The sequence below is a fragment of the Eubalaena glacialis genome, chromosome 13 (genome assembly GCF_028564815.1).
Source record: "Eubalaena glacialis isolate mEubGla1 chromosome 13, mEubGla1.1.hap2.+ XY, whole genome shotgun sequence".
In the NCBI taxonomy this organism is placed as follows: domain Eukaryota; kingdom Metazoa; phylum Chordata; class Mammalia; order Artiodactyla; family Balaenidae; genus Eubalaena; species Eubalaena glacialis.
The window spans coordinates 94487776-94502027 of record NC_083728.1 but is presented as its reverse complement, the minus strand read 5'-3'; the positions used below and the strand labels follow the sequence as shown (position 1 = coordinate 94502027).

The window sequence follows — 14252 nt, the reverse complement described above, 5'->3', positions numbered from 1 at the left end:
GGAACGGAATACACAATTTTATTTACTGTAAAAATGGAATTTAAAGGAAGGTTGGTGTTCATGTTGAGTTTAAATAAATCCTTTATACTGGGCTTGGCAGCACTGGTCCTTTCTGAGTGAGCTCCTGGGGCTGGTCGTGGGCTGGGCCGCGGGGCTGCGGCTGTGAGCAGTGGCCAGGGAGCCCCCGTGAGGGGCGTGGGCACCGTGACCGGTGTTTTCCAGTTCTGTCCAGAGTGTGTCCTCGGTGGGCGGCAGCAAGTAGCCAGTGTTGAGAGCGTCGTGATGTTAGATGTAAATATACGGTGCTTTATTTCAGTCATCTGTGGAAGCCCAACCTGCGGACAGGTGAGGCCTCACGGGCTCTGCAAGCAGCCTGTGGGGCTGGGGGCGCCCTGTGGTCTCAGCGCTGTGAGTGGGACACGTCGTGCTGTTGTCGCAGGCGGCCGCCTGTGTCTCTGCGACTCCCCCATCTCTGTGCAGGGGCTGCCCAAGCCTGCGCCAGCCTCGGGCCTGAGGACCGGGGCGGGCCTGGTGTGGACCATAGGGGTCCTGCCTCGTCTGAGAAATTCTTCCCGCTGGTCGTGCAGCTGTTCAGGGTATTTTGTCGTTTCTCTCTGGAGTTTTCTGGGTAGAGCATGTGGGTGTGCACACGCTCAGACACAAGTGCACAGACCTCATGCTGGTGCTGAGCGGGCGCCCGAGCTCCCAGGGCCCGAGGCTGAGTCCACGAGGGCACGTGGCTGGGTGGCCCTGCATGGTCAGGAAGGTCTAGGGGAGCCCGGGCTTTCGCTTCTGACCCAGGGCGAGTCCTTCTGCCTCATCTGGAAGACAGTGGACCTGGGTTCTCAGGGAAAGGGTGACCCCGCAGCCTCGCCTGGGCTAGGAGGCACCGCCTGGGGCAGGAAGGGTTTAGGGGAGAAAGGGGCCATGGCCCTGGGTGAGCCCGCGGCTGTTCTCACCCCCGGCCCAGCCATCTTGTGGACCCCTGACTTGGCAGCCTTAGCTGGGCCCCCACTCTCAGGGGAGGGGGGCCTCGTGCTCCCCCTTTTACCCTGCAGTCCCTGCTCAGAATCCAGGTGCACGATGGGTCTGAGCTGTGGGCGCTCGCTCAGATGTGAGGGGAGATGATGATGATGGGGGCTCGGAGGAAGGGTGCCTTCCCTCATCCCCTGGGTGTCGCCCACAGCCGGGCCGAGGCCCTTGCGTGCCCCTCTCCTGGGGGTGTCCCTTTCCTGGCAGGTCCTCCTGGGGGCCCAGAGCCCCCACTTTATTCCAAGATGTGACATGTGGGGGGGACACCCTGGCTCAGGGCCCCTCTCCTGGTCCCAACAGCTGGACCAGGGCTCCCCTGGGAGCATGTCTCAGCCACACAGGACGCCGCCCAGATAACCCAGCAGGTGACGCCCTCAACTACACACTGATATCCTGGGGAGACGGGACCCCCCCATGCACGTCCTGCCCCCAAGTTCTCCACCACACGGGGTTCCTTCCCTCCCTCACCTCCTCCCCCAAGTATGTTCTCACAGATGTCCCCCATCCCCCCAGGGCACCCGGGGAGAGGCACGGTGGCGGTAACCACCGGCGAGCGGCACGCTGGGGTCCAGGCGGCGACCCAGGCCTCCATCCTCCAAGGGTTCGAAGACCGTGAGGGCAGGCGGAGGGCGGGTCATGTCAGTGCTGAGTCCGGAGCCGGCGTGGGAAGTGCCCAGGCTGGGGGCAGGGGTGGGTGCAGCCAGCCCTGTGGCCCAGGCCCGGGGGGCTCCAGTTGTCAGGGCCTCTGACCCCCGGGACCCCCGCGGACACGCGGGTCGGCTTGCTGAGGGAGCCAGGGCCCTGTCTGCCACTCCAGCCCCCGGGACCCCACAACTGACAGTGGATGTTCAATAAATACTTGTTGGGGGAGGGTGGGGGGAGTGAGGGGACACGGCGGGGTTGGGGGCATGCAGGCAGGCCCTCTGTCCCCGCAGCCCGGCCTCCTGGTCAGGGGTGGGGTCCCGCGGAGGTGGGTGGCGGCAGCTGGGGGGCCTCAGAGGAGGTGGTCTGGCGGGCGGGGAGGCGAGGGGGGGGCCGTGGGCGTCACACCGGGGGCAGCGGCATGGCGGGGTCGGGCCGGGCCGGCTCCCAGTGGTGTTCCAAAGAAACAGGTCCTAGCGGCTAAAGCTCAGGCCCCACCTGGCCACGTCGGGGGCTGCCGGGTTCCTCCTTCCGCCGGCCGCCGCCACCGCCTCGCCTGCCACGTCTGGTGAGTCCGGAGTCCTCAGGCCGCCAGGACCGTCTCGTGCTAGGGTTTGTGCTTGAAGTGGGCTTCCACTGGAGAAGGGACAGGGTCCCACCCGGTCACGGCTGCTCGGGGTCATGGGACTGGGGCCCCAGGCCACCCCGCCCACCTCACCTGCGTACTCCTGGGGCAGCATGGGCCTGTCCACCACCTTCCGGAAGGCCTCCATCCACGCCCGCTGCTCTGACTCCGTTTCGCAGGCTAGTAGGAACCGGCGCTCTGGCGTGACGATGGTGATGCCGTGCGGCCAGTGGTGGCCCTGGGTGGACGGCGGGAGCCCGTCCAGCACCGTGTAGCCACTCTCCCTGCTGCCGATGAAGACCTCCCCGCGGGCGAAGGCGTCCTGGGTGGGGGGACCGGGCTGAGCCGGCGGGGGTGGCTTCTCTCCACCCTGGCGTTGCTCAGAGCCGCATACGGCCCCCAGGCCCGGCCCCTCCTTGCCAGCCTGGCCCGTCATCTCCAGCTCACCCAGCAAATGCTGGTTGGCACCTCCCAGTCAGGCGGGTGACCCAAGAGGGCACGTCCATGCCACGGCGGCCCATCCTTACCAGGGGGTCCTTGAAGTACATGAGCCTCCGGTCGTCCATGGTGAACCAGCGCTTGCGGAAGCCTTCCGTCTGCTGGGGGTCGAGGGCGCCACTGGTCAGCCCAAGGCAGGCCCTGCCCCCTTCCCCCAGGGCAGGGCCGCCAGCACGTCCACTTCCCGTCCGCGCGTGCCCGCAGGGCCCCATCTGGGCTGTGGGACCACCTGGGTCCTGGGATCCGAGTCCCCCGTGTCTGCCCCCATCCCCCATGTGGCAGGGACCTGGGGGTGCACAGGGACACGTTGTGGGGGGGGCCAGGGCAGGAGGCAGGGCTCGGAGCTGGCTGGGGCTGGACCCAGAGCCCCAGGTCAGTGGAGCCCGCGCTCTCACAAAGCACTGGGGGGGCCGAGTGTCACTGGCTGGCACTGCTGACACGCCCCCGCCCCCGCCCTCCCCCTTCCCGGGACATGACCTCTGAGTGAGGCCTGGGCATCGGGGGTTCCAGGTCAGACCCACCTTGGGCCCCGTCTTCTCCATGTAGCCTTCCTGAAGGTAGTTCCTGGACAGCTTCGGCACCAGCTAGGGCAGAACCACTTGGGCTGGGCCCTGGGAGCCCCTCCCCAGCTGCCCCCTCCCCTCCCGCCCTTCTCCCCCCTCCCCCTCCCAGCGAAGCTAAAACACCCTGGAACAAAGTAGAGCTACTGTGGTCTCCAGGGGCCTCAGGCCAGTCAGCAGCGGGGGTCTTGGGGGGGGAGGTCCACGTGGGCCCTGGGTCAGCTCCCAATCCCGTCCCAGCCTGGGGCGTCGTCCCCCGACCCGGGTCAAAGGTAGCAGCAGCCACTCACGTCCGCGTCGCTGGCCCCTGGGAAGGCCACCTGCAGGTAGTGGAAGCGGGCAGCACGGAGCGCGTTGAACCAGTCCACCATCTCCTGGGGGTCAGAGGCTGGGTGTGGGCCGTGGCCCCAGAGCCCCTCCACACTCACCCCATCCCTCAGCTCCCGGGCCTGCTCGGGGACGCCCAGGCAGCAGGAGCGGGCTGCGCCACGGACAGCCACCTCAAGACAGGGGGGTACAGCGGGTGCGGGGCTGCCGTCCAAGCTGTCCCCAAGCCCTGATGCTGCTTTGGGCACCGGGCGGTCTCTTCTCCTCTCAGATCGTTCTATCTTTATGACCTGCTATCTCTAGCCTAGAGAGAGGCTCATCTATTTATAAACCCACCCGGAGCTGCCACCTCCCCGCCACCGAGGGAAGGAGGGCAGAGCTGCTCCCCGGAGGCCGGCCCTCGCTGGACGGGGGAGTGGAGAGGGCCGGCTCCCCAGGCCGAAGCGTCACGGCCCAGGTGCTGCCACCCCATCCCTCCCACCCCAGGCCCAGCGCCCGTCCTAGGGCCGGCCCACCCCCCCCCCCCAGCCTCCTGTGATCTCTCACTCCTCCTGGCTGCCATGCTCGCTGCCCCAGGGACCCCCGCCCACCCCTCCTCCCCGCCACAGGCTCCCCCATCTCTCCCCTCCCAGGCCCTTCCAGGCCGAGGTCTCCCGCAACCCTGGATGGACCGAACATCTGCTCTCCCCGCCAACACCTGGACAGACAACGCTCCTCCCCGATCTCCAGGTCCACTGGGTCCTGCAGTGTCACCCTGACGCCCACCTCCAGCCGCACCTGAGGCCCCACTCACCTCCCTGCCCACCTCAGTGCTCTGTCCCTCCTGCCTCGGCGCACGGGACCCCCAGCCCAGCCCACGCAATCCAGGCCGCGACATACCCTCTGGGCACTGCCAGGGAGCCCCGCTCAGGCCTGGTGCCCCCAGCCCCACGGCAGTGCACCGAGTCCCTCCGGTCCCTAGCACTGCCCCTCGCTCGTCTCAGGACCTCCCTTGACTCACGGAAACCAGAGGGATCCTCCGGAAATTCAAGTTGGGCTGCAACACCCTCCCCCCACTGCATCTCCAGTATAGCCGGACATCTGCAGGGTCGGGTCAGCCCCCTCAGCAGGACCACCTCGTGCTGTCCCCCACCCCTTCCTCTTCTCCTTTCCCCCATCCTCAGCAGAGTCTCAGCCACGGGGCCTTTGCACGGCCGTTTCCTCCTCCTGGAACGTGTCCTCGCCCCTCGGGACATCACTTGTTCTCACTCTTCCCAGCACTCGGCATAGCTGGGGTTTTAGTCGCCCGTCTGATAGACTCTTGTCTCTCCTGCCAGACTCTGCTCTCACTCACCAAGGACAGAGCCACATCAAGCATCTACGCACAGGGCCCGGTGCAGAGCAGGTGCCCACAACTCTCTGGGGACTCGGGCCAGGACGGCATCCACTGCTCATGCAGAAAGCCTCTGGGCTCCCGGCACCTACCCTCTGCCTTCCCTGGGCTCAGCCTCCCAACAAGGAAAGTGAAGGTAGAGGCTTCTGGGTAAAACTGAAGACTTGCTCACGTTCCTTGAGCCAGGTTCCCTCCCAAAACCTGTTAGTACTGCATAAGGGATTGCTTTTTCAAGGCTTAACCCCATGAGATGGTGAGAACAGTCACAAAGTGCCAGGAGCTGGCAGACAGGTGGAGGTGTGATCCAAGACAGCTAAAGCGGAAGCCACGGAGGAAAGCTGAGGCACAGCCCAGTTTGTACTGCAGACCCCAAAGGGCTTGGGAATGCAGAGCTCTAGGTTCCCCTGGAAGTGAGAGGGGGGTTCTGAGCAGGAGAACTGGCTAAGAGACTGCCCCTCCGCCACTCTGGCAGAAGATGGAGCTTTATTCTTTGCAGGGGGTAGAAAGAGAGGGTCTCAGGGGAGAGTTGTGCCAGGCACAGGGTGTGGGGGTGTGTGTGTGTGTGTGTGTGTGTGTGTGTGTGTGTGTGTGTGTGTGTGTTGGGGCACCATTCCAGAAAGAGTGAAGCTATGTGACTGCACAGCAAGCCTGAGGCCCCTCCTGTTCCCTCTCAGCTCCCTCAGTGCTGGGACTCAAAGGTATCTGCACCAGGCAGGAGGGGTTTCCTCCAGAGAATCTGACCAGCCCCGAAAATCTCTCACATGGAAGTCAGAGAACAGAGCACACAAACAGGAAGTAGCCACTTAGAAGAAATAAACATTGTTCAAGGATAAGAAAGCTTCAAATTTAACGTTAATAATCAGAGATAAGATACTACAATCAAGAAACAAGAACAATGTACTTTGAAAAGGGAACACTGCAAAAACCAAAAGGAGCTCTGAAGATTGAAACATTGAGAGCAGAAAGAAAACTTGCAATAGGAAAGTTGCAAGACAAAGTTGAAATTTTCTAGAAATCAGTGAAAAAGGGAAAAAGTGGGACTAGAAATGAATGAGAGAACCAATCTAAGACAGCCAATATCTGAATAACAGTTCTAGAAAATGAGAACAGAGAAAATAGAGGAGGAAATTATTAAAGAAAGAACTCAAGAACTATTCCCCCACCTCATGGATGTAAATTACTAGGCAAGGAGGACTCACCAAGCTCCCAACACAGAGAAGGAAGACAGACCCAAGCCCAGGCTGTCATCAGAAAACTCTAACTCAAGTGGAAGTTAGGATTTTCAGATGTGCAAGGTCTCTGGAAGCTTGCCTCCAAGGCACTCCTTCTCAGGAAGCTACTAAAGGGTTTGTTCCACCAGGAGGAGGGAGTAAACCAAGAAAGACTTAGGTTCCAGGAAATGGAATCAGCCCAGTACTGAGATGTGGCCGCAGGAGAGAGGATTCCAGAAGGGTGAAGTTGGGTGCTGCCCAGGACATACCCAGGGACTTGGACGGTCGGTGGCGAGGTGAGTCAGTAATGAACACGTGCTTAACCAGGGGGGAAAGGCAGCTGTTAGCTCTAGGAGACGTGAAACATGCAGGAAGTGAAAAGTCCCTGCTCAGGCTTGAGAGCATTTCTGTGGTCATGGTAACGTACACTCTAAATAGAGGTGTGGACAGAATAGCAAGGTAAGGGTGATTGATGGGTGAGGTGGGAGAGGAGCGGGCCTGGGTGAGGTGAGGGGTGGGAACTGGAGAAAGCCAGTGCCTCATCCACCGTGCTGGGAAGTCATCAGGCGATGAGAACGTGGACAGATCTGGCAGCAGCACAAGCACGTCATGCACACACGTGGACGTGGATTCCCAAGGGATCAGCTAAAAGCTGAAAAGAGGATTCTGGGAACATGGGGTAGGAAGCACCAGGTATCTGTCTCCCACCTGGAAAACAATGGCACTGGCAGAGTCTGACTGATGTAACCATTTTGGAATTCTGAAGTCTGTTGAAGTCTTAACAACTTCCAGGGGAAGACTTGGAGAGTACATTGTGGTTCATTTCAGTCAATTTCTGCTCTGAGAACAGATGCAGCTACCCATCCTTCCCCCCACCCCCACCCCCAGGACAGGCCGCTGTGCAGGTGTCCTGGAGCAACTTACACAGAGTTTGCAGGAGCTGGGGTGGGCAAAAAGGACTCTGTCCTCCACATATCAGGGATCTGTGCTCTGATCACAGGGAGACAAAGGAGGGGGGCATTGTTGCAGCCCCTCCCCCTCCAGCTCAAGACCTCCCAAAGATTTAAAGGGCGAGCACCCACTTTCTCCCCTTCACTTTTGGTTTTCCCCCCTTGGGAGCCAGACATCAAAGACTAGGACATTCAGAAACAGCTGCATATACAGGGGAAATTAGGAAGTGACCACACATGACCAGGGAAAGGCTCAGAAAAAAACGTGAGCAGAAATTAAGTTTACACCTCGGGCTGATCCTCGGCACAGACACAGCCTCCAACAACTAAAACAAAAAGCCCAAAAGCAACAGCAAAATAAATAAGCCTTGGGGAAGGGGGGAGAATCTGATTTCCAGAGTTACCACATTATCAGAATCAAATCCAGTGTTCAACAAAAACTCACAAGGCACACAAAGAAGCAGAAAATGGCCCTTTCAAAAGAAAAAATAAATCAACGGAATCTGTCACTGAAAAGACTTAATGGCAGATATAGTAGACAAAGACTTTTAAACATGGTCTTAAATATGCTCAAAGAAAAGAATATTTGGAGAAAGTCAAGAAAATGCATAAACAAAATGGAAATAACAATAAAGAGAAAACCTAGAAAGAAACCAGAAGGAAATTCTGAAACTAAAAGTACAATCATGGGAATGAAAATTTCACTAGACGACTCAAAGGCAGAAGAAAGAATCAGTCAACTTGAGAGGAAAATGGAAATTATCAAGGCTGAGAAACAGAAAAAAAGATTGAAGAAAAGCAAGTAGGGCCTAAGGGACCTGTGGGACACCACCAAGAGACCGACATATGCATTCTGGGAGTCTCAGAAGGAGAAGAAAGAGAGAAAGGGGTGGAGAGAATATTTGAGGAAATAATAGCTGAAAACTTCACAAGTTTGATGAAAGACATGAATATAAACATCTAAGAAGCTCAACAAACTCCAAGTAAGATGAACTCAAAGAGGTCCACTCTGAGAAACGTTATAATCAAACTTTGAAAAGACAAAGAATCTTGAAAGCAGCAAGAGAGAAATGACTTGTCACATATAAGGGATCCTCAAACAGATTATGAGTAGACTTCTCATCAGAAACGCTGGAGGCACAACACAGCTAGCCAATATATTCAAAGGAGAAAAAAACAAAACCCTCTCAGTAAAGAATCCTAGGGCTTCCCTGCTGGCGCAGTGGTTGGGAATCTGCCTGCCAATGAAGGGGACATGGGTTCGAGCCCTGGTCCAGGAAGATCCCACATGCCATGGAGCAACCAAGCCTGTGCGCCACAACTACTGTGCCTGCACTCTAGAGCCTGCGAGCCACAACTACTGAGCCCGTGTGCCACAACTACTGAAGCCCGTGCACCTAGAGCCCATGCTCCACAAGTGAAGCCACCGCAGTGAGAAGCCCGCGCACCGCAATGAAGACCCAACGCAGCCAAAAATAAATAAATAAAATAAATTTTTCAAAAAGATTAAAGGTAATATTTAAAAAAGAAAGAAAGAAAGAAAGAAAAATTCTCAGGGAGTCCTACAGGTGAAATGAAGGAACACTAGACAGTACCTCAAAACCTTGTAGAGAAACAAAGATCTCAATAAAGGTAAATACATGGGCTATTATAAAAGCCAGTATTACTGTAACAATGGTTTGTAACTGTGCTTTTTGTTACCTACATGATTTAAGAGACTAATGCTTTTAAGGATAAAGCAAAAAAATAATAATAATAATAATGTAAAAGCTAGTATTACTGTAAGTTTGGGTTGTGACTCCAAACATTGTTTTTTGCATACTTTAGGAGATAGTGCATTTAAAATAATTAGTAGGGGGTGGTTTTTTGTTTGTTTTTTGGGGGTTTTTTGGAACACTCATTGTACAAAGATGTAATTTTGTGACATCAACAACCAAAAGCAGTGGGGATGGAGCTAAAATAGTAGAATTTTATGCTATTGAAAAAACATTCAAAAAGCTGCTATATATTCAGTTTAGAATGTTTTAACTTTAGTATGTTAAATGTTATCCCCATGGTAACCCCAAAGAAAACAGTGATAGAATATATACAAAAAGAAATAAGAACTTAAACGTTTCACTACAAAAAATAAACACAAAAGGCAGGAATTCAGGAAATGAGGGACAAAAAATCTACAGGGCATATAGAAAACAAATAGCACAATGACAGAAGTGAGTCCCTCATCAGTAATTACTGTAAATGCAAATGTATTAAACTCCCAATCAAAAGACAGAGTTTGGTAGAATGGCTATAAACACATCATCCAACTATATCCTTTCTCCAGGAGACTCACAAAATTGTGGAAGGTAAAAAAACCAACATATCAAAGAAGAAATCACAATGGAAATTAGAAAATATTTAGAGGTACATCAAAATGAAAACACAACATACCAAAACTTAGGGAATGCAGCAAAAGCAGTGCTAAGGGGGAAATATATAGCTATAAATGCTGACATTGAAAAACAAGAAAGATACCGATACAACTTAAGGTACTAGAAAAAGAAGAACAAACTAAACCGTAAGCTAAAGGAAAGAAGGAAAAAAAGATTAGAGATCAATGAAATAGAGAAGAGAAAAACAATAGAGAAAATAAATGTAAACAAAAGTTGGTTCTTTGCAAAGATAGACGGAATTGAAAAAACTTTAGCTAGATGGACTAAGAAAAAAAGAAGACTCAAATTACTAAAATCAGAAATGAAAGTGGGTACATTACTACTAATTGTACAGAAATAGAAAGGATTATAAGAGAGTACTATGAACAACTGTATACCAACAAATTAGATAACCTGGATGAAACTGGATAATCTCCTAGGAACACAAAACCTACCAAGACTAAGTCATGAAAAGAACAGAAAATCTGAATAGACCTGTAACTAGTAAGGAGACTGAATCAGTATCAAAAGTCTCTCCACAAAGAAAAGCCCTAGACCTCATGGCTTCACTGGTGAATTCTATCAAACATTTAAAGAAGAATTGATACCAGTCCTTTTCAAACTTTCCAAAAAAATCAAAGAGGAGGGAACCCTTCCTAACTCATCTGTGAGGCTAGAATAACCCAGATATCAAAGCCAGACAAAGTCACTACAAGAAAAGAAAACTACAGACCAATACACCTTGTGAACACTGATGCAAAAATCCTCAATGATATACTAGCAAACTGAATTCAGCAGCATATTTAAGGATTATACACCATGACCAAGTGAGAGTTATTCCTGGACTGCAAGAACAGTTCAATACATGAAAATCGATCAATGTAATACACCACATTAACAGAATAAAGGGGGGGGGAAAAACTACATGATCATCTCAATTGATGCAGAAAATGCATTTGACAAAATTCTTATGGCGTCTCAAGGGAATGCAGACAGCCAGAACAATCCTTAAAAGGAAGAACAAAACTGGAGGAATTCACTTTTGATTACAAAGCCACAGTAATCAAAAGAGTATGGTCCTCATAAAAGACCCAGAATTGCCACAGATATCCTGAAGGAAAAAGAACAAAGCTGGAGGCAAAACCCTCCCAGACTTCAGACAGTACTGTAAAGCTACAGTAATCAAAACAGTATGGTATTGGCACAAAACAGACAGATGGATTGGTGGAAGAGAAAAGAGAGCCCAGGGGACTTCCCTGGTGGTCCAGTGGTTAAGAATCCACCTTCCAATGCAGGGGACGCGGGTTTGATCCCCGGTTGGGGAACTAAGATCCCACATGCCACGCGGGACAACTAAGCTCGCCCACTGCAACTACTGAGCATGCGGGCCACAACTAGAGAGCCCGCGTGCGGCAACTACAGAGCCCATGCGCCACAACTAGAGAGCCCGTGCACCACAACAAGGAGCCCACGTGCCACATATTTTTTTTTAAAAAAAGAGAGCCCAGAAATAAACCCACACACCTACAGTCAATTAACCTTCGACAAAGGAGGCAAGAATATACAATGGGGCAAAGACAGTCTCTTCAACAAATGGTCCTGGGAAAGGTGGACAGTTGCATGTAAATCTATGAAATTAGAACACTCCCTGATACCATACACAAAAATAAACTCCAAATGGCTTAAAGACTTACAAATATAAGACATGACACCATAAAACTGCTAGAAAAGAACATAGGCAAAACATTCTCTGATGTAAATTGTACCAATGTTTTCTTAGGTCAGTCTCCCAAGGCAATAGAAATAAAAACAAAAATAAACAAATGGGACCTAATCAAACTTACAAGCTTTTGTACAGCAACGGAAACCATAAACAAAATGGAAGGACAACCTACGGATTGGGAGAAAATTATTTGCAAGTGATGTGACCAACAACTGTTTAATTTCCAAAATATACACACAGCTCCTACAACTCAGTAACAAAAAACCAAACAACCCAATCGAAAAATGGGCAGAAGACCTAAACAGACATTTCTCCAAAGAAGACATATAGGTGGCCAAGAGGCACATGAAAAGATGCTCACACATTGCTAATTATTAGAGAAATGCAAATTAAAACTACAAGATACCACCTCATACTGCTCAGAATGACCATCCTCAAAAATTCTACAAACAGTAAATGGTGGAGAGGGTGTGGAGAAAAGGGAACCCTTCTACACTGTTGGTGGGAATGTGAATTGATGCAACCACTATGGAAAACTATGGAGAGTCCTCAAAAAACAAAAAATAGAACTACCATATGATCCTGTGATCCCACTCCTGGGAGTGGGATTACGGAAAACTGATTTGAAAAGATACATGCACCCCAGTGGTCATTGCAGCACTATTCACAATAGCCAAGACATGGAAGCAACCTAAGTGTCCATCGACAGAGGAATGGATAAAGAAGATACAGTACATATATCCAATGGAATATTACTCAGCCATAAAAAAGAATGAAATAATGCCATTTGCAGCAACATGGATGGATGGACCTAGAGATTAAGTCAAATAAGTCAGAAAGAGAAAGACAAATACCATTTGATATCACATATGTGGAATCTAAAATACGACACAAATGAACTTTTATGAAACAGAAAAAGACTCAGAGACATAGAGAACACACTTGTGGTTGCCAAGGGGGAGGGGAGTGGGGGAAGGTTGGATTGGGAGTTTGGCATTAGCAAATACAACCTTTTTTTTGCAAACTATTATATAGAGAATGGATAAACAACAAGGTCCTACTGTATAGCACAGTGAACTATATTCAACATCCAGTGATAAACCATAATGGAAAGGAATATGAAAAATAATATATATATGTATAACCGAATCACTTTGCTGTGCAGCAGAAATTAACACAACATTTTAAGTCAACCATACTTCAATAAAATTTTAAAAAGCAAACAAAAAAACCCAGTATGGTCCTGTTATGAAGACAGACATACAGACCAATGGACTAGAATAGGAAGCCCAGAAATGAACTCTTACATATTCAGTCAAATGATTTTTGCTGACAGTATCAAGACCATGCAATGGGGAGAGGACAGTCTTTTAAAAAAATGGTGCTGGGAAAACTGAAAATCCACACACCGGAGAATGAAGCTGGACCTGGGACTTCCCTGGTGGTCCAGTGGTAAAGAATCCGCCTTCCAATGCAGGGGACGTGGGTTCAATCCCTGGTTGGGGAACTGAGATCCCACGTCTCAGGGCAACTAAGCCCGTGCACCACAACTACTGAGCTGGCATGCTTCAATGAGAGAGCCCGCGTGCTGCAACTACAGAGCCCACGCACCCTGGAGCCCGCACGCCACAGCTAGAGAGAAGCCCGCGCTCCACAACAAAGAGCCAGCGCGCTGCAACGAAAGATCCCACATGCCTAAATGAAGATCCCACATGCCACAACTAAGACCCAATGCAGCCAAAAAAAGAAAGAAAAAATAAATAAAATTTAAAAAACAAACAGAAAACAAATGAAGCTGGACCCTGACCCAATTAACTCAAAATGAATCCAGGACCTAAATGTAAGTCCTAAAACAATAAAGCTCTTACAAGAAAACATGGGGCAAAAACTTCACAACATCGGACTTGGCAAAAATTTCTTGGATGTGACACCAAAGACACACGCAACCAAAGAAAAACAGACGAATTCAACCAAATGAAAATTTAAAAATTTTGTGCATCAAAAGACTGTTCACTGAGTAACAGGCAATCCACAGAATGGCAGAGAATATTTGCAAATCACCTATCTGTTAGGGGATTAATATCCAGAATATAGAGAGAACTCCTAAGGACAGACTTTGAGGGGTTTGCTTGGGGTTCCTCCCACCCTCGCTGGGTGGGGACACAGGGGTGATGGCCACGGGGTGGGGTGCGGCACTCTGCCAGCCAGAAGCCACCCTCGTCTCTTCACGAGGCCTCTAGGCCCCCTCCCCAAGGGCCCAGCTGGCTCCCCACTGCAGCCATGGCAGGGTGGTCTGGCGGCCCCTTGGCCCTGTGCCTGCCACCCTGGGGGTCCGCTGGGCTCTCCTGAGACAGCGGGGGTGGTCCAGTCACCATCACCCAGCCGTGCACCCACCTTGCCGTCCTCGTGGTAGACGAAGATGTTTCGAGTACTGTTGTCTTTCAGGTAGGTGACCTGCAGGCCATGTGGGTGACCGATCTTGGCCGGCTGGAAGGTGGCATTCAGATGCTCGATCTTCATGATGGCCTTGGGCTCCTTGGCCTGGGAAGGAAGGCTGGGCCTCAGCGCTGGGCTGGCAGGGAGTCTCCGAGGTCAAGGGAGCAGGCAGGGTGGGCTCCGGATGCCGGCCACACACCTGCTGTCCCGCGTGGCTTTGAGCAAGTTACTTACCCTCTCTGGGCCTAGGCTCCCTGGTCTAAGTCTAAGGTAACAGCATCCCTTCCTGGGGGATGACAAGGCGGGCGCTCAACATGTAGACTGACCCCTCCTCTGCCCCGTCTGGTCCGCTCTGCTCGCGGCCGGGCCCCCCCGTTCCTGCTTCCCATCCTGCCAGCCCGACCTCTCTCCTCTCCTTGCACGGGGGGCCGGCAGACTGCCGTGTGGCGCCCTCTGGCAGAGGCG

The 14252-nt window shown here is 52.1% G+C and overlaps 1 protein-coding gene across 1 annotated transcript in view; it reads right to left on the bottom strand.

Moving 5' to 3' along the window:
* Positions 1–1879: 1879 nt before the first annotated feature.
* Positions 1880–14252, bottom strand: part of ADAP1 (ArfGAP with dual PH domains 1) — a 62088-nt gene continuing 49715 nt past the window's right edge. The window contains exons 6-11 of the mRNA XM_061208360.1: positions 13746–13892; positions 3648–3731; positions 3319–3381; positions 2827–2898; positions 2393–2621; positions 1880–2310 (exon numbers count right to left, since the gene is read on the bottom strand). Coding sequence (XP_061064343.1) covers positions 2282–2310; positions 2393–2621; positions 2827–2898; positions 3319–3381; positions 3648–3731; positions 13746–13892 — 624 coding nt within the window. The 3' untranslated portion in view covers positions 1880–2281. The remainder of the gene's footprint in view (positions 2311–2392; positions 2622–2826; positions 2899–3318; positions 3382–3647; positions 3732–13745; positions 13893–14252) is intronic.